Source organism: Anser brachyrhynchus (assembly GCF_964034855.1).
Source record: "Anser brachyrhynchus genome assembly, chromosome: 2".
Classification (NCBI taxonomy): Eukaryota; Metazoa; Chordata; class Aves; order Anseriformes; family Anatidae; genus Anser; species Anser brachyrhynchus.
Window position 1 is genome coordinate 84924252 of NC_137695.1, and position 24661 is coordinate 84948912.

The 24661-nt window shown below is 37.8% G+C and overlaps 1 protein-coding gene and 1 long non-coding RNA gene across 13 annotated transcripts in view; both read left to right on the top strand.

Annotated features, from left to right (window-relative positions):
- CTNND2 (catenin delta 2) overlaps positions 1-24661 on the top strand; it is a 645658-nt gene that overhangs the window by 407199 nt on the left and 213798 nt on the right. For all 12 annotated transcript variants that reach the window (XM_080578781.1, XM_080578780.1, XM_080578782.1 and 9 more), the window contains one exon: positions 1934-2186. In XM_080578781.1, coding sequence (XP_080434907.1) covers positions 1934-2186 — 253 coding nt within the window. The remainder of the gene's footprint in view (positions 1-1933; positions 2187-24661) is intronic.
- Positions 2333-24545, top strand: LOC308189091. Its single transcript, XR_013946007.1, has 3 exons — positions 2333-19598; positions 22014-22091; positions 24506-24545. It is a non-coding gene; the product is annotated as an uncharacterized lncRNA (long non-coding RNA).

Here is a 24661-nt window from a genome sequence, read left to right on the forward strand (position 1 = left end):
CGTTGTTGGGTTTTTGTGCAATTCCCCATATGTGTCAACAGCAGGATATTCTGCGTATTGGCAATACTTATAAGTATGCTATGTCAGTGTACAATTCGGTTTTTGCTTTTTCACTTGAAAACATTTCCAGTATATTCTCTAACTTTTTCACTTTTTCTCATAAGGTACCAAATTTTGGGTTTGAATTGTGTATTTTCTGTTAAAAGGTGATGATGTTCTTATGTCTTCATAACATTGAGTTTGGAATGATTTATGCATGAGATGTTTCAGTATGCATTTTCTTGAACTTGAAATATGAAATGTTCTTGCATTTTAACTGACGCATTTTTACGAAAAGGTCTCTGTGTCTTTATTACTCATTTCTCGAGGAATTATATACTAGCAATTAAAAACAGTGCTTTTAAAATGTTGCTGAGTGTTTATGTCAAGGTAATCCCTCTTATATATGTTTGTAACAAAGTTATAAGATCATACTTGTTATCTTAAAGTGCTATACTTGAGAACCACGGGGAAAAAAATGAAAAGGCAGAATTTGAATGTTTAATTTGTTTGAAAATTTAAAATGTTCAGGCGTTGTAATTTCTGGCCTGTGCTAGCTCAGACAAAACTGCAGTAATTTTATTTTAAGCTCAGTGTATTTCATCTGCTGCCACTTCGAGATAAAATGCTTAAAGTCCTTTTTGTGGATATATAGTATACTGAAAATATTTACCATCCTAAAGTGTCAATGTACATGTTAATCAGAAAGATTGGGAAATATTTTACTAAAACCTGCCACTTGAATATGCAATTTTGCCTATACAGTTCTGTGTATGAATTTGACCCAGCTAAAACTAATCCTGAAGGTAGGCCCATTCCTGCTTGCAAAAGTGCTCTTGTGGTCTTGGGCCAAAGGGAAGTGGGAGTCGCGAAGAATTTATTTGCCACTTCAAAGAGTCCAAGCCAGCTTTTAATTTGTATTTGTTTCCAGGCCAAAGATCACATGGGTGTTGCTCCTCTAGCACTTACAGTGCAAAGCCATTTGCCATTAACTGGACCTTGGTTGAAAAATATTGCGTATTTAATAAGAATCACAAAGGCGACCACATCCTTATTACACTGTGGTATAACAGGAAGATAATGGGCTCCGAGGGAGATTAGTGAGATTTTTGAGTCGCAAAAGCATTAAGTCAGTTTAAATCTGTAAGTAAGCCGCTCAAACCTGCTAATACAATAATCTTGAACTCAGCGCACAACCGTTGCTGACATGAATTAAGACATCTATGTGGGCACCTCATACTTGGCTCTTTTGCAGACTCAGGTAGTGGTAGCAGTCCTCTAAGTCGTCTTCACGATGAAATACGAAGAAGGAAAGTTTAAAAAAAAAAAAAAAAAAAAAAGTTACTGAAGTGTGCACAGTAACAGTCAGTGGCAGGTGTCTGGTTTTACCTGTTTCACCAATAGCAGGACTATCAATTTGAGCTGGCCATGGCTGTCCATTTCGTCTGCCGTAGAGCTGTCCATGGCAATTTGGCCTCCTGAGCCTGATTTGATGTTCCTTCTGCTTCCATCCACCTTTCGAAGGACTGCAAAAGCCTCATGTGCTGGTGTTTATAAATCCTAGTTTGACTAGTCCCATGCTTTTCTGCACTTGTTTTGTTCCAGGTTAGTGCAAGTAAAACCCCAAGTGAAAAGCACTGTCATGGTCTGTTTAGCTGGTGTTAGAGACCTTCTAGTGCAGGAGTGGCATGTCTTTTAGAAATTCATTTGACAGTTATTTACTTCAATGGTTTTGGAAATGACGATGTTCTTTGTTTGTTTTGTTTTTTTTCTCATTCTTTTTGAACCCCTGTTTTATATGTGTGTGTTTTTTTTTTCCTCTGCCTAGACCTGGTTAACCATTTCTGTGAACAGGTCCTCAATTTTTTACTTTGTCCCTACTTTCCTGTCGTAGCCCCATCTTCCCCTGGTGTCGACTCCGTACCCTTACAGCGCACAGGCAGTCAACACGGCACACAGAACGCAACCGCGACCTTCCAGAGGGCCAGCTATGCTGCAGGCCCAGCCTCCAATTACGCAGACCCCTACCGACAGCTGCAGTATTGTCCTTCTGTTGAATCACCATACAGCAAATCTGGGCCAGCCATCCCACCTGAGGGGACCTTGGCTAGGTCACCTTCCATTGATAGCATTCAGAAAGATCCCAGGTGGGTGAAACCTTAATTGTCTACTATTTCTTGTTTGTGCAGAGGTTTGAAATTGCAGTTTGCTTTGTGTGTTTCCGCTACTGAATATCACCACCAAAAATACAACAACAAAAAATGCCACAACCCGAAACCTGATTGTAAGTATAAAATTTTGTTTCTATAACAATTTTGTTCTAATGCTTTGCCTTGGAAGGCTCTCATGAGCTCTTCTTTGAAACGAAGTGATAGGTGTTGTCTTGGATATGTATATTTACCCTGCTTTCAAGTACTGGCACTTCTCAAAGTCTTCTGAGAAATGATTTTTTTTCTGAAAATGGAAGGAGTGGTATGACTGTTTTGACTAACCATTTTGGACTGAACTTTCAAGTCACTCCTTGGGCAGGAGTTGTTACGGGTGTTGGTTTTTCTGCAGTGAATATTCACAAAAGCTGCTTAAAAGGATATTCTGGTATTAGATGATGAGACTGAGTGATGTGAAACAGCCTGTGGTGTCAGGTTTGTGCTTCACCCTGTGTCTTGTGCAAGCTTCTAATGCTGGTATGAGGTAGCAGAATGTATGTGCATGTCCATCGAGATATGTTCATATGCCTAGGGAAGGTGCAAGGAGAAACTTTATAGCCATGCATATGCCAAGCAGGCACACAGGTGGACAGATTATAGAGAGGGTTTTCTGGCGAATGCTTTGAATTCCATGGTAACGATAATAGAAATGCTGACTACAATCCTTGATGCACTTCGTGATTTTCTTTAATTTTCTGATGGAAAAGAGAACAGGTATTTTTGGTAACTTAAGTTTAAGCCCATCATAAATGTTAATTTATACAAGTTTTGGTTTGTTTTTTTTTTTTTTCCACTGTGGCAGATGGTGTGAAGTATTTATTTATTGTTACATGTAATACATGATAAGAGAACCCAAAAATTTGCTCCCAGCAAAAATGGTAGAGGTGTTTAACAATTTGCAAAGGCTTCTCTTGCTGCATTAAAAACCCAATATCCACAACCTGATCTCTCTACACGATTAACATCATAGAAGTTCTCTCTCCCTCTCCCAAAACCCCAGAGTAGATAAATATTAAGGCACATCAAAAGTATCACAGCTCATGACCACTACAGCTACTACAGAGTTTTACTTTTTGAGAAAACTTCCATCTTCAATGTTTTTCGTTAGCTTTTGATATTCCTCCAGAAATTTGAAAAAATATGAACTCAATTCCTACCCTTTTTCCCCTTGCCCCAGAACAAGCATTGGTAACCAGAGAGAAATGGTCTGTTTCTGAAACCTTGATGTTCCGACAAGTTTGTGTTCCAGAATATAAAAGCTCATGAAAGAAAAAAAGCTTTGCTTTGTAAATGTCTTATTTTCAAACTTAAAGAAAATTGCTTTAGGAGTGCACTAAACCAGAGGAAAAATGACAGTAATCCATATGAAATGTTCTTAGGAAATGCATGATGTTACTGAAGGCACTATTCCAAATAGACAAGAAAGACACATTTGCAGTATCTCTACAGGTGCTAGATATTATGTCTATTTAAAATAAAAGGTCACCTCTCTTTAGTTGCTCTGCAATCACTTTGAAACTGATAGTCAGTTACTGCCTATGAAATGTGCTTGTAAAAGAAGGTTTTCTCCTGCGGATTTTTCATTTGGCAGTTTTTTCATTTTCTTGTATTGTGATCATTTGTGCGTTCATGAGTATTGATTTCTTTAGGTAAAGTAGCAGCAAGTAGACATCCAGGTATAAGTTGAATTTGATAAAATCTTGGAGTCATTAAATACCCTTTTGTTATGATCACAATTAAATGAATTGGGATTTTTCACAAAATCATTTCTGCAGAAGAGGTTTGTGTTATACTTAGTCTATGGATCAAATGAATGAGATTGTGCATGGTATCCATCACTTAATTTTGCTGCCCTTACTTGTAGATGCAGAATAATTCTTATAAAGCAATGTCAAGAATATTACTGGTTATGTTGTGGCTTAGTACCCAGAAGCTATAGCCCACCTAGGCAGGCTGCTTTGTGAAACTTCTTGTGGAGTATAGCAGTTGCTGATAGTTCAAAGACTGGAAAGATTGTGAAAAATTAGAAAGAGCGTGCAGAAAAGAAATAAAAGTGGTCAGGAGACTGTTAATGTTGATTTCTATGGATAAAGTACAAAATCTTGGATAAATTACAAGCATGGAAAAGAGGGGACAGATGACTTTGCAGATGCTTGAAAAAAATTTAAGGACAGAACTTTATATAGTAGCACATAGGAAATACAATTATAGGTAGTGGTTTTAATTAGGAGAATGAGAATATGTCTCATATAAGAACAACTTTCAGTAGCTGTGTCAAGTTTCATTGTATTGTTCAAAGGGTTATCGTTTATATCTTAGGCAGAAAGAAACAAGAAACATGTTGGCCAGTAGCTGGACTTGAGAAAATGATAAATCTTGAGCTTCTTTACAGAGCTGTTGCTGCTTTTGTGGTTGGTCGGTTGGTTTGTCTGTTTTAAAAAGATCTTGCATAGTTGTTGAGGAGAGTGGCAAGCATAATTTTCAGACACTAAGCCTACATGTCCAAACAAGGGTTCACTGGCGGCAGAGAAAACTGCAAGACAAAAGCATATTAATTGCAGACTTTTGAACAGCATTTGCTTTATGTCAGTCAGTTCAGGATAAAAAATAGATGCCCAGAAGAGAATATACTTATCTTAATAAGCAATTATGGTTTCTAAAACTGAACATTATTTTCTAGACTTCAGTTCAGCTGGGATTTCCATCTGAAGTCCAAGAAAAATGGTTGGCAGGCACTGAAGTAATTGACAATTTTTTCCATTGTTTTCACTGTGTAGTTTGGATTACTAATACTGTCGTTTTACATACATGTTCTGAGCTGACGTTTGGCGAATGAAATTTTAGCTCAACATCTGTTCTCCATCATCCAACTGTCATAAAATGCAGTGTAATATTCATTAACTTAAAGTTTAGGAAAAAAAATATTTCCGAAATGTATCAGAATACTTATTATCAGGTTTGTGGTAGTGGATAATTTTTAACTTAGACTTAGATGGTATGAACTGACGTAGTGAAGACAGTGAGGACTACATGCATCTATACTGGCAGAGAGTCTGATGATTTGATGATTTTTCCTTTATTTAGAAAGGAAATGAGCCCCCTTTTCTTACCACCTGCCAGAAATAAAACTTGTGTGTATGGAAAAATAGACGTCAAATATCAAAGACAATTTACAGGTTGATTCTTCAGAGCATCCTTATATACTTACTTCAGGTCAAAAAAGGAACAGAAATATGCAGTAGAGATGTGATATAAACTGTTTCATGCCATAATTTGCTACATGAAAATGTGGCATAGAAAGGGGGTGAGAGCATAACAATGATTTATTTTCTAACTGTTGTCTTGCTTTTGTTTCTTATTAAACTGTGAACGAGAGAAGTTGTATTTTAAAGTATTGGAAATATATGCTCGCTGTATCTTCTACCCTACTTTTGTTTAAGAAGGATCAATCTGTCCCTAAGCACCAATAAATTATTTAAGGTCTGTCCATCCCTAGAATTTAGGTCAGCTGGGGAGCCCTAAAAATGTAAATGTTAGTATGCAATTGTCAGTCTGTGTACCTTCCAATTTCTACTCCAAAATATGTGTAAATTAAAATTACTTAATTTTTGAGTTTTTGAATTACTACAAAACCATGCATATGTATCATTCCTGATGAATCATACCAGCTGCATAAGAGGTGAAAAATACATAATTTTCGTATCTTTCAGCTGAGTATATACCAATGACATTTTGTAGTAGCAGTAGTTTTGGTTTTGAACTCTGTGTCTGTTTTGATGGGCTGAGTTGACATGTCTTTCACCGTTTTGTGACTCTTCTTTTATTCTTACCTGATTTTATTTACACTCATATATACACAAATATTTTTTCCCCTCAGAATGGCAAGATGCTGAGTTAGAAGAATTTTGTGAAAAATGCTCTGTGAAGGCTATCAAAATGAATTTCAGTGTTCAGATGTCCATTTGCATTATATTAATCTACACTTAACAATATTCCTTCAAGGGATCCCCTTTCCCAGGATATGTATCCCTTAGAACTTTTTCTTTGGGAGAAATGGTCTCATTTGGTCAACATAGCTGCAAAGTGCAGACTGCAACAATGATTGCACTTTTTGTTTTTAGGGAAAAAGAAAGGAAAACTAATACCAACAGTAGCATTGAAATCATGTTGCAACTGCAGAAGAAAAAAAAAAAGTTAAATCCAACTTTCTCTCAGCAGTTCTTGCTTTAGAACTGTCTGGGCATAGGTCAACAAAGTGACGGAGCTTTCCAGGTACTGCATGATTGAGCTGTAATACCCAGAGACGTTTCTGCTTCATTCCGTGCATTCAGAGCCCACATCCCATTTCGTTACCTCTGCTCGCTGTAATTTTCCTCCTAAGCAGAAAATGGAGGTGCTGGCTGCCTATTTTCTAAACTTTAAGATTGGCTTTCTTTCCACTTATGAAAGGAAATAAATTAGATCAGAACATTCTGTATGGACTGTAAATTTCAAAACTTATCTTGTTGGTATATTTTTCTTTTTCCATTTTCTTTTTTCCAAAAAATGTGCTGTGTTTCCAAAATGCAAGCTAGAAAGCTTTCTTTTCTGTAGGAGTTGTGACAGAGGTAAAATAAACTCTAGTTAACTTCTGTGTTCCAGTAAAAGTGCCTGTGAGATCAGCACACGCAGTTTGGAACATGGCCTGTTAAAGGGTAAATGTTTCTGCAGGAGTCTTTACCATATATTTAATCTTGCTTTGTTCCAAGGATTGTCTCAGTGTTAATGGTGTTAGTCTGCTGTAAATCTGAATAACAGCCAGGCATTAGAACAGTGTGACAAAGTAAGAAAGTAAGTGTAAACCTGCATGTGTGGGAGCTTGGGCATTTTTGTGAGAGTGTGTCTGGTAGCTCCTTCAGGAAGGGTTGTCACACACGGAAAGAAACTTGGGCAGAGGGAGAAGGCCTTGCTATGATCATCGTCCCTGGGGGTGTTCAAGGAAAGGTTGGACGTGGTGCTTAGGGACATGGTTTACTGGGTGATATTGGTGGTAGGGGGATGGTTGGACCAGATGGTCTTGAAGGTCTCTTCCAACGTTAATGATTCTGTGATCACAGAATAGCCAGTGGTGACAGTGTCTAGCCCTGCCGTGTTCAGTGCTGAGATGTGCACTTGGGCTTTCAGAGTCCAACATACTGTTGGTGGGTGTCTGTCCTTCCTGGTGGAATGCAGCTTGCAGTAGTTATTTATCCCAGCAAGGACCGGTCTACCCCATCCCAGGCTAAAGCCTTTACCACCAACTATCACATCAATATCCCTGATACTGAATTAATTACATTCAAACAGTTTGGGCAGATAGAGTGTGTGTGTGTCTGTGTTGGGGGGTGGGGTAGAGCTGGGGTACCAGAGCATCTCTCTCAAACCCAAGAGGTAGAAGACTGAAGTTGTATTCCTGGTGAGAATGAGACAAAGCATGGCTTGCAGATGTACTCCCATTCTATATATGCAAGAGGCAAGTCTCCTTTTCACTCAATAGTTTTCAAAGGTCTCTCTTACTCTCCTCTGAAATTAGGAGTAAAGTGGACGGGAAAGTTCTCCGAAGGTGGTGGTAGTGGGGAAGCCATGGGAAACATTTCTTGTGGATCTGAGCATGTGTATGTTTGGCAACATAGGCTTAGTTCCAGAAATTTAATGCTTCAGCTTCTGTGGTCCTGCTAACACCCTGTGAATAATTTTGTACAGCAAATTTGTATGGACCAAGACTTGTATTGGCAGAACCGAGCAGATGCTTTTTGAGAGCGACTGTTTTGTAACGCTGTGGTTAAGTATATCTTTCCTTCAGAAAAGAACATCTGGTTAATTTTCCCTGTGTGAAAATGGTACAGTCTCTCAGGATTTCATGTATATTCCTCTGAGTAAGAAAAAATGGCCTTAATGAGAAAATAAAAACAATGTCTAAACAGGACAAAAATACACACAATTCAAGACTAGCAAGTCCAGAGCAAATTGCAGTTCTTCATACAGATCTTTTCTATATAAATGGCGTGAATTTTTAATTAGCCTGCAAAATCGCTTTGAGAAAAGGTGGAAGAGCTGAAAACTAACCAGAGATCTCTTTCCCCTTTTAGCTTTTAGTAAATAAGGATGAAACCTGCTTATTTAAAATGGTTGACGTGGGGTTCACTGATTATTTTATAGTCTGTTAACTTAGAATTTCAGTAGACTGATTTGGCTGGAAACCTTGGCTGGAAAAGACTTGCATTAAGAATATTTAGTTCCGAGTCAGGCATGGCACAATTAACAAGGTGCTAAGTGATCCAATGTGGGTCAACTTACGGTGGAGGAGTAGCACCCAGAACTTGTAAAAACATTCCTGTATATGCCAACAGTTTGTCTCTTTCCACTGCTTACATCAGGGTAGTTTCAAAATGACTGGGGAATCACTGGACAGAGGTGGAGTCATTCCCCAGTTCACAATATGTGATTTGGTGTGCGTAGAAGCATCATCTGTAGCTGTTTTTTTTGTGTGTGTTTTTTTTAATTGGATTTGGCCCATACTTTTTAGCAACCTCCTTTCTCTCGGATCCATAGGAGAGGGAAAAAAAAAATGATTAAAAAAAAGTGTACTCTACAAAAGTAGAGCGTACTCTACAAAAATAAAGTGTCTGTGCTTTTAGCCCATAAAGCACTACTATTCACTTACTATTCTATATGACTAGTACCAATTATTGACTGTGCAGGAGGCTACTCCATTTTGTTGCCATCCTATCATCCTGTTGTTTAAAATGAAATCTGATCTCATCACTAGCAAACCTGCTCTACTGTAATCACAGAACATCACAATTTATGTATCATAGTAACGTGGATATTGCTGATCCATGTAGTTTGAGTAATGAGTGTGTCCTGAAGTGCTTAGAGTTCCTAACCATCATCAGAGAAGAGGTTATATGTAGCCATTTTATTTGGTAGGGTACTTACGTGCTATACAAGGTATAATTTTGAGATAGAGATGATGTCTTAGTTCTTGTTTGATTTGGAAGTTTAGCTCTTACAATCTTCAACCTCCAACAGAAAGTAATTTGTTTACTTTGTGCCAGAGGGATAGAAGTGAAAGACTACTTATGTACTTGTCAGTGATACAGGGCATTCAGGAGAGCAGTGGCTGGAGTTCCTTGTAGTCGATAAGTTTGGAAAAAAAACAAAGACAAAATAAAGACCAGCGTCACCTCCTTTTGAGCCATTTTTTTCCCCGCAATATGTCTGCTAGTTGACGAGCAGCCTTTCAAGAACAAATACCTTTCCCAGTTTCTTTCCTAATCTGTCATGTGTTTTAATATCTTAATTCATACAGACAGAAGCAGGTGGACAGTGTACCTCATCCTCATACTGCTCATAGTCCATTTTTGGCTCTTGAATCGCATCACAGCTTCTAACGGTGAATCTATGTCTCAGTGCAGTTTCTGCCTTTGTTTGCCACGCATTTTGCTCAGTATCCTGTGGCTCATTTGCAAACTTTGACAGATGCAAAATCTGTGTGGTGCCTTTCTGTGATGACAGACTGTAACAGCCAGAAAATGTTGCAAGTACATTTTCCAACCAGACGTTAAAAGCATGGGGAAGAGCCATGCTTTCAGGTTTTACTGGGCTCATGTAAACTGTTACAATCTCCTGGCAAGAATAAACCACATAAGCTTCTCAGTAGTAGCTCTTGGACATCTCATCAGCCAAATGGATAATAATGATCTTCTTCTTTACAGGGATGTTCAGAGTAAGTTAAATTTGTAAGGTGCTTTGAAGTTCAAAGGGTAATCTTGATCTTTCTTTGATGGGAAATGCGATGGGAGGGAGGGAAATACATTAGGTGGAGAAGATAAATGGGAAAAAATTTCAAGAAGCTTGCTAAAATCAGGACACGTTCTGAAATTTTCTCAAAAAAAAAAAAAAAACCCACAACTGAAAATCATCTTCTGACATTGACACAAATTGCTGTGCAGGGGTTGTTAGTTTCTGAAGCTAGACCTCAGTGTGATGTCGTACAGCTATTATATAAGCAGGAAGCAAAAGTCAACTAATTTTGTAGCAGTTGTACAAAATAGAGAAATTCTTCACTCTCTATGATGTAAGAGAATACAACCAAAACGTTTGCTCATTTCTAGTGTAGAGGTTAGCTAAAAATGATGTATGGAAAGAATGATCAGGAACATCTCTTGGTCTCTGGTAAAATCTTATAGTTGTTAAAAATTAAGAGCCTGACTCGATAACAACCTGTGCTGTATGTAGATTAAGCATGTTAGATGGGAAAAGGCCAATCTCTGCCAGCTCACTGAAGATCAGAGCCTAATGTGAGGCCCTGCTCCTAGCCTTTCCTTCCCTATTGTACTGCTGTTCCTGTGGTGGTCTCCATCACCTTCACTTAAATCTTCCCCTCTACCCCATTTCTACTGCCCCACTCCAGGAGCTCATTGAACGAGTCAAGTTCAGAGGTGCATCATGAGTCTTAGCATTAAGCTAGTGGTTTCCTAGGAACCAAGAGCCACCACTGATCCCATAGAAATCCTACAGCCATTGTTGCCGGGGAAACTCCCAGTCTCTAGATTTACTCTGAAATATTTGTTCTTTTTACTTGTTGTTTCTTTTTTGATGTTCTTTTTTGTTGTTGTTTATTTTTATTTTTTTTTAAGCTACTGCAGCATCAGGGATCATTTGCTGTTTAGCTTGCATTCCACCTCTAATAATTTGGGGGAGGGAGTCATGCTTATCTTTACCATGCAACAGAGTAGAGGGGACTGGGTAGCAGAAGACCTGGAAGGAAATTGAAAAGTTTTTGTACTCCAGAGGAGGACAGAAGGGGTTGTCTAGATTTCTTGAATATACCAAAGGTAAAACTATGGAGGCAGAAGGCACTTGTGGAGGAAGGAGGTGCTGTGCAAATTCTGTTGCAGAGTAAAACAAAACAAAGTCTCTTCAGGAAATGTGCAAAAGCTGTACAGGGATCATGCTCTTCTCCCAGGCACCTAGTAGTAAGGGAAAATGGCCTCAAGTTGCACAAGAGGAGGTTTAGGTTGGATATTAGGATAAATTTCTTTTACTGAACGGATTGTGCGGCATTGGGATAGGCTGCCCAAGGAAGTGGCTGAGTCGCCATCCTTGTTGGTCTTCAAGAAATGTGTAGATGTAGAACTTAGTAGCATGGTTTAGTGATGGACTTGTCAGTACAAGGTTAAAGGTTGGACTAGATGATCTTAGAGGTCTTTTCCAGCCTCAGTGGTTCTGTGATTCTATGTACAAATGTACACACAGGGACACAATATGGGGACTTGTAAGTAAGTTCAAAAATAAAGTATTTTAATTTAGCTTTCAACTTTTAAAAAGTAATTTCAAGTTAGGTTGATAACCCTTTTGTTCCCTACCAGGACATAACGTGTGTCATATATTACAGTTTTGGAGAGGAGGACTGGCTTCTGTTTTTTTATGCTGTTTGATGCTATGTTTTTCCTTCTACTTACCAGAATTTGAGTGTCTTGAATGTAAGTCTGAAAGTTTGGCCATGATAGCTGACATGGCTAAAAGAAAGTGGCTGGGTTTCTGTAAGTGCAAGTGAGAGGAATGAATACCAACAACACAGGTGCAAGACAGTTTCTCAGTCAATGAGGCTCCCTTACCTACATGTTGGTCAGGATTGTGTCGCTCTTCTCTTGGAGAAACTGTGCTGATCAGTCAGCCTTGTTTGTTCCAACTCTTTTTATTAGGATAAAAAGTTCTTGACTCCCTTTGAATCTTGGAAATACTCAGAAACTAAACGGCCTGTTTAGCTGTTTTTTATGTACTTACATTGTCCTTTAAAACACTCAGGCTCCATCACTTCTTTCAAAGCAATGCCAGCTAACACAGTGTTTGCAGTTTTCAATGTCTTTATAGAAACACTGGTATGATTTCTGTCCAGGACTTCTGCGTGCCTCCTAAAATCAACAAGGTTATTTCCACAGTTTGGCAGTGCGGGGTTCTACTCTGACCAAACCTCCTAAGGTTCAATTTAACTGTGTAACAACCCCCTGCCCAATGATTATTTCATTGCAAGAGGGAGAAAATATTCATTTGGGCCAATAGGAGCAACCTACAGGTTTTTGTATTTCTTTGGAGTCGTTAGTTTCATACTGGCTCAATTGTATGACTACTAGCCCCTTTCCGGGTCAATACTTTCAGCTTAATATTTCTGAAACTTGAGTGCCCAGTTAATTATCTGCTTGCCAGTTATACTGAGAGTCAAAATATCTCGGCCTACTTGCAACTGATACTTCGCTGTTAATGAAGCTTATTGTAGATGAAAACATATAATGTTTAAACTATTTTAGTCATAATTCTTATCAAATGATTCATGAATAAAAGCTGCTTCTTGTTCTGTGACATGATCCTATAACCGCATAGTTGTTTATATTGCAGTACTTAAGATTATGGTCTTGAATGGGCATAAAATGGATGCTTTTTTTTTCCTTCGTGCAAGAAGTTGGCCTTTGTGAGGGGTTACCCTTTTCATGCCTGTCTGAGTTTTCTGTATGGTTCTTTGATTTCTTCCAGTAGCTTCTAATAGGGAAGACTTGACATTTTTTTGCATCAGAGTAGTTGCCAAATCTCTTGTAAAACTCTGACTGCACACAAATTGGCGCATAGAGGTTTCATTAGCTGTTTAGATGTTAGGCCTTTCAGGAAAAAGTGGGAAAAGGGGTTTAATTCCTCCTGTGACTTTGGACGTTGTAATGGAAAATAGAGTTTGCTGTGGGTATCTAAATTGTAAAACATCCATTTAGGCAAGCCTTCTCCAGTCATGTACATAGAAATAGTTTAAAATTCATAAAATCCTCTCTGTGGGGCGACACCTTCGTTGTCATACACTTAGTCTTCTCTAGTGGATTTTTTTTTTTGTTTGTCAGCAGCTACATTTGTTTTAATGAAACTTTATCCTAAACTGTAAAGGTTTTATCTGCAGACGCTAAGGCATAACAGATCCTGTCAGCCACTGCATTTTCTGTGGCACGTCTCCAGCACCCATCTGTTATGTCTCTGCCTCTGCACTATTTACGCACCACAACCTCCCCCCCAGCCAAACAAAATGCTTCACAAAGGCTTCCTTCTGAAGGATGCGTGATTATCTGTAACTTACTTCATGTGGGTCCGGTTCTTGGGCCTGATAACTGAAAATTCAGAGCAGTTTCTTCATGCTGTGTAGGAAGAAGGGGGCTGCCCTTTCACAGAGGGGCATCCTAAAGGAAATGTCCTTGTGCAGTTGGTGGGCAAGCCTCCCCTCCTTATGCACTTCTTGAAGACAAGTCAGAACGGTGATAATGCTCTTCTTTTAATCACTTTATAGCGTGTTTGCACTGAGTTGTGTCACCTAGAGCGAGGAGAGGTTTGAGAGGGAAGCAGCACTGCATTCACGTTTGGCTGCCCTGCCAGGGTATAACAGTGTAGGAGCTTCTGTGCTGTTGATGACTGCGTGCATGTGACAGAGTTTCACAGGGCAATTCAAGAGCTGGTTCTCAAAATGCACACTGAATTCCTCTTCACATTTTCCTTTCCAATTACTGGTGCTTGCTGATTTGGTTTTCAAGTCAGCTAGGTGGAAATACTTTCCTTGAGGGCTCTGTTTATCACCCCCTATATGCTTGTAATCGTATCAGTTGTGCACATGGGTACAGTGAAAGTGAGCCTAATAGTTTCTAATCCCCAGCAGGTTTATTACTAGGCTAGACTTGCCTCATAATAATACAGCTAACAGCTTTTCAGAATAATTTGAAATGGGAATGCAGAGGCCTTATTCCTGTCCTGTTACATATTCATTGACATAAAGATCAGTCTGTTACTGAACTTAAATCTTTCTTCCTTCTATCATTTTAAAAGAAAATAAGCTTTTGGCTTAGATTTTGCTTTTATGTCATGTTAAACGTGACTTAATTTTGTTCAGTTTTAGTGAAGGGTTCTGTGTATTTATTTTCTTAAATTAACGCTATGCATAGAACTGGAGTCATCAGCATCTGAACTACTTTTCAAGAATCCATTGTGAAGAAAAGTCTGCATTTCCATTGCTAAAAAGGAAAAAAAGTGTTTTGGAAGGGTGAAGGGAAGAACTGGTAGAGGGTTTTTCTTGTTCAGAAAAGTAATTACAGAGAAAAATTCAGGAAAGCGATCTATGCATCAATCTTTCTGAAATTTATTTCAGAGTATTATTTATATTGCCTCTGTACAATTAAAAATGAAATGGATGGCGGAGGAATGATAGAGCTGGTAGGTGACAGCTGATGCATTCAAAATAGTGAAGGTAGCCTGTCACGCTTGTGTTGACAATTTCAGTATAGCCTGAAGGATAATGAAGTGCACAAAAGTTTCCAGAACCATTTTAAAATAAACTATTTATGAGCTCACTTCTCTATCATTTTAAACTTCTTTGGAAAATGGAGTTCTGTGCACATGGTATTGATTTATTTCCCTGGTATCATAGGCTTCATGGGAAAGCACAGCCCGCAGTGCTCCCAGTTCTGCTGAGCAGCAGAATGCCAGCAATATAAGCTAAATCTTGCAGCCTTTTCAAAGAGGAAATTCCATTTACTTTGGAATGCAACTTCGAATGGAGTAAATGCAGCAATGCAAAGGAATTTTGAAATGAAAATTTCACAGTGGGCCGTGATCAGCAGTGGTTAAAGATGCAAACTGGGATTTTTAGAGCCCTGTTATCTTCATAGGTTTCTTAGGGGAAAAAGAGACTGTCATATGACATTTTTGGATTAAGATGAAAACTGGTGAATTTCAGAAAATTCAGTGACAATCTCTTGCACTTACACATTTGCCCTCAGTACAGCCCAAGGATGGGGGTTTATCAATATATGTTTCTTGACTTTGTGAAACTTCCTATGTAGGGGGGGAAATGTTACAAATGTCAAATTCATGAAGTATGTGCAATGAGAAATACATAAATAAAACTTTCTGGCCTATTTCCTCTAAAATGTCATTGTAGTTTCCTTCTACCTCTGTTAAATAAGAGATGGATAAGTCTCTCAGCTTCTTAATAACAGCCAGAAGTAGTTCAGTTTGTTTTCTTTGGTGGTGTTGGTGGTCATTTTATTTTTGTTTGTTTTGTTTTTTTTTTTTTACTACATTTGGGCAGATAATGTTGGGGGAAAAAAAAGTTTCGTGGCTAATAACTGTCTATGTGAATAACTCACTCAAAAACGTTCGGACGTCAGTGTAACAAGAAATTTCCGCTGCCAACACCTTTTTAGAGTAAGGATTTCATTGCAATATGAATGTCATGGATCCAGCTTTATATTTTTTAATTAAACCTATGGAGAAATATGTTTTACATTTTTATATTAAGACTGAAGTTTGAATTAATCTATCAGTGATAAAAAAGAAAAGCAAATGGACTTTTAGTAGAGTGAGTAGTAGTTTTAATATGCTAATGTTTGGTTTTGGTTTCTAACTTCAGAAAAATAATAATGTTCTTTTGAAATAAAAGCCAGAAATAGCATGAAAACTAACTGGAATAGATATAGGTGGGTTTTGTTTGTTTGTTTGTTTTTGTTTTCTGTTTGTGTTTGGTTTTTTTGTTTTTTTTTCTAGGAAGTCAGAGGCCTATTCAGTGTTTAGAAAGCTCAGAAGCAAGAGACCTGGCTGCTGTCAGCTGAGCGCTGTAGTACTACCAAAAAAATGTAATCTCTGACTTGAATCCTTTTACCTCAGGGAAAGAAGTTTTTGGGAAAGAACATTGGCTTCCCCATTCTCCCTAAACCCATGCAAAAATTAGGCTTTGTAATACTGAGTTCTCGTAGAATCCCAATGAAAAGTAGACTGTTGTGAAAATTTCTGTATTCTTCTCAATATATGCATGTGATAGTGATAATGATGCAACTCTGGTGAGAACATGCATCTTAGATTGAAAGCTATGAAAAGTGCTAGGTGAATTACTAGCCTGTATTCCTTGTTAATATGTAAAACAAGGGTAGATACATGGATTTGTGCTGCTGTTTCTGTGCATCTTGGTAGTATTTAAATGGTCCGGTGGTTTCATTTTGCTGTACATGATATGATTACATAAAAATGCATATCCTTGCATCAAAAAGCTTATGTTTGACTTGAAATGCAGGAAGATAGGAAGAGCAGGAGAAGGTAGAAAGGAAGGCAGGGTTAAAAATAAAAGCAGTTAAATTGTTTAATTATGTGCATAGATTTACCTCTATGAATCACTCAAAAGCTTTTATTCTTCTCAACAAATAATTACTGGTATCTCCAGACTGCTTTTAATATAGTGAACATGTTGCTGCTTTTTTCATAAGCATGTCTCAGTAGAAAATGCAGGGATTGAGAAAGGGGTAGTTCCTTTCTGGATAGGTCAGCTGTGAAAGTCCGTAGGAAGGAGGCTGTGTGAAAATTGCAAAAATGTTTTTGGAAGACGTGGACAAATATGTGCTCATGGTTGGTGTTACAAAATCATTTCCAAGAGTGCAGCAAAGGGCAGAAATGTGAAGGACCTTGGAAATCTATGAAAACTCTGTGGAAAATGTAGCCAACTATATTCACCGGTCTCATGCTGTCATCTTATAAAAACTGCTTTGAAAGCTTTGTTGCTAGAAAAACAACAACAAAACAAAGCATATCTTTCAAACAGGCTAGGAGTCTAAATGCTCAAGTATTAAGTCTAGTCAAGTAACTCGGGGAAAAAAAATGTGGTTTCTTTACCACTCCACACTTAGCATTTCCTAGGTTTTACTCTGTGTTCATATATATGTATGTGTATTTATGTGTGTATATATATATATAGTATTCAGGACTTCTAGGTCAAGCACGTTTTTGGCCACTGGATGTTTCAGGAAGTGGAAGCACAAAGCACAGATTTTTTTTTTTTTACAGAGACACAGCTTGTGGGAACTTAAGTCTTTCTGTATATATTACAAAAGCAAGTATAAATATATGCTTCTGATGAATATATATATATATATAATAAATATATATATGTATTACACAGAATCCATAATCCATGTGTACATGGCATGGAACTGTATGCCCTGTCTCTGTATGTACGTGGGGATACAGAATATGCTCAGGAGCGGTGTGTGATTTCAGTTCAGAGGCACGTCAGCCTCATGTTGAAAGGATGTGGTCTTTCCAGTATCATCTTCAGAAAGGATTTGGTTGTTCTTTCTCTCCGCTTCAGGCAGAGACATTGACCACCTCCTTGTGTGTTCTTTGTACTAGACAGTCCAAGGAACCTTCTCTGTCTGTTTTGAAATGATGAGCTCAGAAGCTGCAAATTTTACATACCAAATTCAATTGCAGCAGTTAGTTTTATTGGTGCCACTGGAACTTGCTTGTTTATAAAGTGTAAACTTCACTATCATTTTATTTCAGTTGTATCTGTGGTATCTGTCACTGACAGACATTTCAATGAAAGGACTTGTTAATTTTCAGTGTTTTAATAGCAGGCAGGTCACAGAGAACTTCATGTCAAGTACAGAGAAAGCATGGATGCTTTGTTTAAAACAAAAATAATCCATGTATTTAAAAAAAAAAAAAACACGTTTTACAGCACTGTGTACACTACCATAGATCTGATTCAGTGATTGTAAGGGTGGAGGCCACCCCTGTCAAGCAGACTGATGTGCTGCCTCATACTTCTGCATGTAAGTTATATGAAGAACCCAAATATGCATTAAGGAAGTGTAATTCCAAAATGACAAGGACTGCTCCGACTTGGTTTATGTCAGCTGATACGTCTAAGAAAGCCTGGCGTCTTACTAATGGTGTGATATTTGGAAGCTCTACCCCAATAAAACCTGTATGTAAGACTGAAGTTCCCATCTTTGTTTCATGACTGGGTTTTTGATTTTTAAAAAAAAAAAAAAAAAAAGGCAAGTAGCTTTTCAGTTTGAAGGAGGCAAGGGAATAAATAGGCTTTGGATTAGTTGTAGATGATTGGCTTTCTAGGAGATACTGCTCTTCCTGGAAGACATACAAATGAGACCTGAACTTGCCCAAACTTTTAAAGAGGAGACTCTGTATTAATTAGTATTTTAGTCTCTCTATCTATGAGCAAATCTTCGCTTGGTAAAACAACAGTTTGACATATAGGATAGCAAAGTTGTTGTTCTTCCGATGAGATTTACTTGTTGACAGATATGGTACTTTTTTGTTTTGGGGTTGTTTTTATGTTTGAATTGGATGCAGCAATTTTTTAAGAACAATCGTTCCTGATTAGGGTTTTACTTTTACTGTTTAGGGCTCAGATCCCCTTTACTGAGGAGTAGTGGAATAATTTTAAATGATGGCATGCTACATCACATTAGAAGATGCTTCCTTCTTTTGGGCAGGAAGCAGACTCCTATCAAGCTTAATGGAGAACTGTGTTCCGCAGACTTAGAGGATAATGCTTTCCATGGAAGCTTGAGAAATGAGGGAAAGTAACGAAAGCTAGTTTTCTGGTTTTCCTCAGGAGTGCTGGAGAATGTCACCCTGCAATAATACAAACCTAACAAGAACCAAGTGAAGAATCCCACTGGTGTGAACCTCACCTGCACGCCAAAGAATTCGGTCCCCCTGGTCCTCAGAATAGATAATTTCCTCTTGTCATGTTCGCTTGTTTGACGCTTTAACTAGACGTAGTTGAGTGATCTTTAACAAGCAACTAAAAATACGTAGTAGAGTGGCAGATAGAAAACTAGTATGAATTAAAATGGTCAGAAGATTGACATTGAAATGTATGTTCTAAATTTGTCAAAGGGAAAAGCAGGAAAACACTTGAGCTACAGTGAAGTAGATTTACATGTGGACTCCAAGAGCAGTACTCCTAGTGGTAAATTTGCTTCCTGCTGTTTTAATCCCAAGAGGTATTTCTAGCTCCTTGACTTCTGAATTCTTCAAATTTAAGTATGACCTGTGGGATGCTAAAGTTTACGTTTAGCATTTAGTTAAACTGTGGCATGCATGTGTCCCTGCCAAATAACACTTCCTTGGAATGCAAATTGGTGTCTGCCTTTATTTTCCCCTTTCTTATTATTTCTAGAGCCTCTAGCAATGTGCTGCATGCCCGGGTGTACAGCTTTCTATTCAGTCACAGTTTTCAACTCAAAAGCATTCTCTGTGCTTAAACTGGGGATTCTGTCCCATTCCTTCACACATAAAGCTTATTTTCCCTCACAAAACAGGATGCAAATTTAGTTTTCTTGGGATAACTGCTAACTTCTCTTGTGAAAGAGGAGAAATTCGGAGCAGAATTTCATTATGGCTGCACAAAGTTCTGTGAGAAGCCCGGGGGGTGAAGCCGAACTCTTGCTCGCTTACATGTGCGTACATCCCAGAGGCAGTGTGATGGCACCTCAGCTGCAGAGCGTGAGTATGACTTAATTCCTCATCATTCAGAACAACTCATAAAGCAAATTGCAGCCTAAATTTGGTAGTGGAAGAAAGATGCATACTCCCTGAGGGGCCTATTCCTTGCTATACTGTGCACAGTATGTTTTTGCTGCATCAGACTTTGGTCCCCATCTTGTTTATTATTTGACTGACTTTTCCTCACGGACAGTGTTCTAGCTGGCAGAGCCAGGAGATTTCTGGAGCAGGTCTAATGGAAAAAAAAAATGTATTTGAGTTGGTAGATGAAGCTGTGAGTGTTGATAGTAAGCTGCTGCTTACAAATTGCTTATGGATTAGTTTAACAGTAGCAGCTTTCAGTATGTATCATGTTTCTGGGAAGCAATACTGGAAGAGATGCCTGAATTTTATTTATCAATGTTACAGGCTGTATATCACGTAATTAAAAAAGAAAACTCATCTTAGTGAATGTGGACATAGCATATTGTTGACTAAGAAGTGCACAAAAGCTGCTTGGCTAGTGTTTGTTTTATGGATTAAAAAATGTTTTTTTTTCCACGTTGTTTTACTTGATTGTTTGAGCTACCTGTGGGAGGCCTAGGAGGTGATGCCTTTTTTGTCTTCCTCCCACCACTTCAAAAATTGTAATAAGAGTGGAATTCAGTCACAGAATTTACAGTATGCCATATGGAAAGCCGTATGAAAAAAAAATGTTTAAAAGGTAGGTATCAGGAATCTTCTGTCATAGAAAGCTAGTGAATATTTTCAGAATTCAAGCTGACCTGAAACCAGTGGCTTAATGTCCCATTTACTTGTTTTAGGATATATCAAGCTCGCTGTCTCCTTAACCTTGGGAATCCTGCAAAAGGATTCTGCACTTCAAAAATAAACAAAAACATGCAATCGCGTCTGCCTTTCCCCACAGAAGGGCACTCACTGAGGGGTGTAAGGGTTCTCATTGCAACAAATTAGGAAAGTTGAAGTTGATGCAAAATCGTGAATTATTTAAAATATGGCATGCCTCCCTGTTTGCAGTTTAAGTTATTTGAATGTGTTCTGAGATGAATTATCTCTGCCATCTTCATTCTGAATTTACAAAAGAATTTAAATATGCTAAATATTTTTGCTGTATCTGCTGATTGGGGAAAAAAAATGAATTTGTTCCATACTTTTTATTTTTTATAGTCAAAGAATATTATAGATTTATTCGTTAAGAATGCATATGCATGAATGCACATATACGTATTTCAGTTACAAATATACCCTTCTACAGCTTTTTGTGGCTAAAAAAAGTTGTGCAATTGCATTTCAGTCTGCATTCTGGAACATTAAGCTGTACTTTCAAGTACATGAACAAATTTTTTGTTTAATAGAATTTGAGCATAGAGAGGACTTTGAATTTGAGCACAGTACCTCAGGACTTTAATATACGGATTTAGAAAGAATAAAATGCTGAGTGGGAGGTTTCTCTTTCACATAGGGTGGCTTTCTTCTTCACAAGCTGATTTATTCTATAATTTAAAATTTACTGTTTTGATGACAGTTTACATTTTTCAGTGAAATAGTAGCTACTAATTTGACAAGGTTTCATCTATTGACTATTTGCCAAAGTTTTGTTTCCAGTATAATAAATAAAATGTAATAGGGAGAAGGGGGAAAACACCCAAGTTGTGACAGTTTCTGGCAATCCAGTGTTCATTTCCACAGAGCCTGTCTGGGATGGGGGTAAAGGCTGGTGCAATAACAAGCCACTTTTAAGGTGAAGGGAAAGTTAATCCCTGCTTGCAGTCTCTTACATGAGTATTTTTTCTGATACCAAGTCAATCACACTAATGTAAAGGCTTTGTCGGTGCCATGAGTAGCAAAGCTAGGAATAAGCTGCATAATCAAAATTAGTTTCTTTTCGGTTTATATCAAAAAGATGTTGAAATTGATACTTTTGCTGGTAAGTCTCTGACAGAGTAACCCATATTGGTTGGAAGTCACTTATTTTTCACGGTACAATCACTTGCTTTTTTAAATTGGTTCATACCGATGTATTTAATATTTAAATGAGGTTAGTTTACCCAGCTTTTTTGAAGAAGGCTATACTATATAAATATGTAAGTACTTCACCAGTCTTATAAGAAGAGGTCTACAGTTTATTGAAGGCTCTACACCCATGCAAAAGTAATTGAAAAGGTGTGAAAATGCCTCCTCTTATAAGTAAGAGGCGGATCAGGGAGAAAATTATTCATTTTTCAAAGTTTGTTGTATAATGTATAAGAACACAAAGGAAATTTGGGAAGCATTTTCCCAAGGGCGTAAGCCTCTTAAGAGGATGAATCCCTAAGCATTTACTTTTTATGTTGGAATACTTCATTGTAACTCATCTGTGACAGGAAGTGTAATATACGATTTACAATAAATGCTCTAAAATTTACTGGTCCACAGATATAAAACAGAATGGAAATTGCTTTCAACCTCTCTTTAAGTTCCTAGTGTTGAAGATGATGCCACTTTTCGCTAAAGGTAAGTTTATAATACTGCTACTGTTGGGCAGGCAGCATAAGTAATATAATACAAATCTGAGCTCAGCAGCCTGGGTTTTGATAACAATGTGCAGAACCAAAATTGTTGTGCAAAGCAATTTGAGGAAGGAGTCTATCAGTTTCTATCTCTATGGGTAGGTGAGGCAGTTTTAGCTGAAATGTACTTTGAATTGTCAACATAAACTCTAGTTTATGCATACTCTTGAGATTACTGAATTCTCAAAATGATACTATTCTGTTAAGAAAATCTATTTGTTTTATGTGAAAGAAAGATACCTGTCTCTAAGACTTCCAGAGGATGGTATTTGAATGTATGACTGTGTTTACATAGCATATTATTTCTAGCGTGGATTGGCTCCAATTCTGCAAATTTTATCAATGTTACATTCCACTGTCATCTTCAAAAGAAGACTGATAGCACTAAGGGAGTGATAAATATGTGTGTGCATCTATGTGCGTGTGTGCTCATCACAGAGACAGACTTAAGCTAGAAATCCAAGAAAGGATGTGATGAAAGGAGTTAGAAGTAGAACTTTGGAAAAGGAAGGGATGGGGATCATGTGGCACTCCTCATCTTTCGTTTGTACTGTCTAGTGCAGAGCTCAGCCTGCATCATGCCATAGGATGCCCATAGCACTGCTGTGCAATCCCAGCATCTGTAGATCTAGTTTGGCTTGTAAAGCACAAAACCAAGTCATAATTTAGTATCTAACAGTTTTTGCTTAGGTATTTATGTTTAAACTTTACCCATGAAACAAAGCTTTGCTTTCCTGATTGCTGTAAATACTAATTTTTGATACCTATCACAGTTCTCTTTCCAGTACTTTGAGAGAAGTCAGATTTTTACACAGTCCCTTTCATGCGTTCTTGATTGGTTTTTCTACAGACATGCTTGCATATCTGTGATCTACATTTTTTTTTGTCGTCACTGATGGCTTCAGGCCCAGTGATATTTACCTATTCCCTTAATCCCCTTATCTGTTAATTGGAAAATTCCTCTGAAATTTCTTTAGGTAGCATTAGACTTAAGTTATTGTAACAGGTAGGAAGTCATATTACTTTATACTTCTAATTAGTAATTCTCTCTAGCGGAGAAATGCATCAAGAGGAACTCTTTCTGTAACTGTTCATAGTGTTTTTGGAAGTGGGGTAAGGGGTTGGCTTGCAGTATCTTGTTTGGGATTTATTTTAATTAGTCGAAAGTACCTTCTTGAAGCCTTTTTGTTCATTTGTTCTTAAATTTTTAGATTGATTGACAGTGTATAATTATAAACTCTCTCCTTAGCTTTTAAGGGTGCTTTACATCTCCACAGAGGTTCAAGAATAGTGATATTCTTATGTATGAATGAATGGGTGGTGGTTGGCCTTCCAAATTTCCACTGTTCAGCCGTATGTTGTTATAAGATCTACTGGTGAAAAAACAACTGCACTGCGTATGAAAACTTGTTGCCCAGTTTTCACAGAAAACTGTTGGGTTTATGCTTTACATCTGTTATTTTTACCACAGATTAAATGCAGAAATGTAGCATAAATCTAATGGTAAAAATGCTGAACACTGACTTCATTAAAAAAATGGCAGTTTTAATTGTGTTCCTGGTACAAGTTCTGATGCTAAGAATGTTTGCTATGCAGGATGGGAATGTCAGCTCGTTTGAAAAGTAGAAACCATAATACTTAACACTAGCTTGTCATATAGCACATTGGAAATTATCCATGAGAGTTGTTGTATGCTCATTTTTTCTGATACCCATATCTCTGCATAGATGGACAAAGATGAGCTAGACTTTAAATCAAAAAAAAAAAGTTTTTCATTGCCTTCGTATTATTAAACTGAAAATCCTCTGGGATAGCAGAGCTTATCCTGAACAACTGTTCCTTGGAGGCCATCTGGGTTTTTAGGTGATAAAACAGTTTATTTTTTTTCTAACACTGATATTCAGGAGTACAATGCAAGTTCTGTATTAAAATAAACTTCCCTAGGGGGCTTCCCCATCATCTGCCTGTTTTGCACCCTCCCACCTCAGTACCTTTTGTGCTCTGCTTACAGACTTCGTTTATATAAAATCCAGAATGGAAAATGGCTTGTGCCGATACTGAGCATTTCTTACCTTACATGGGTTACAGTTGTTTATAAATTCCAAAACATTAATTATTTTCATTATACTATACAACATGAAATGAAATAAATCTTGCAGGTTTTTAGACTGGGAGCTTAGCAAGCTGTTAGCTGTGTGGCTTCTTGTCTGTTTATTGCAAAATGTTGTTGAGAACCTCGTAAGATTACCTTAGTTTTTCTAACACGCTGTTCCTCACAGAATTGTTTTCTAGATTGCCGATCTTGATTACATTATTGTTAAGTAGCAACATAACTGATCAAAAATATCCTCGCCACAGAAACTATTCCCTGGTAAGGAAGAAATAGTCAGTGCTACAGAATGGCAGATTACTCTGACACCATCAGAGGAGAGAGTTGAGCCCTGATACAGAGAAGTGAAGCTGTGTGTAAGTCATTGCCACCTGGTGTGTTTGTGTGATGACTGGGCAAGGCTC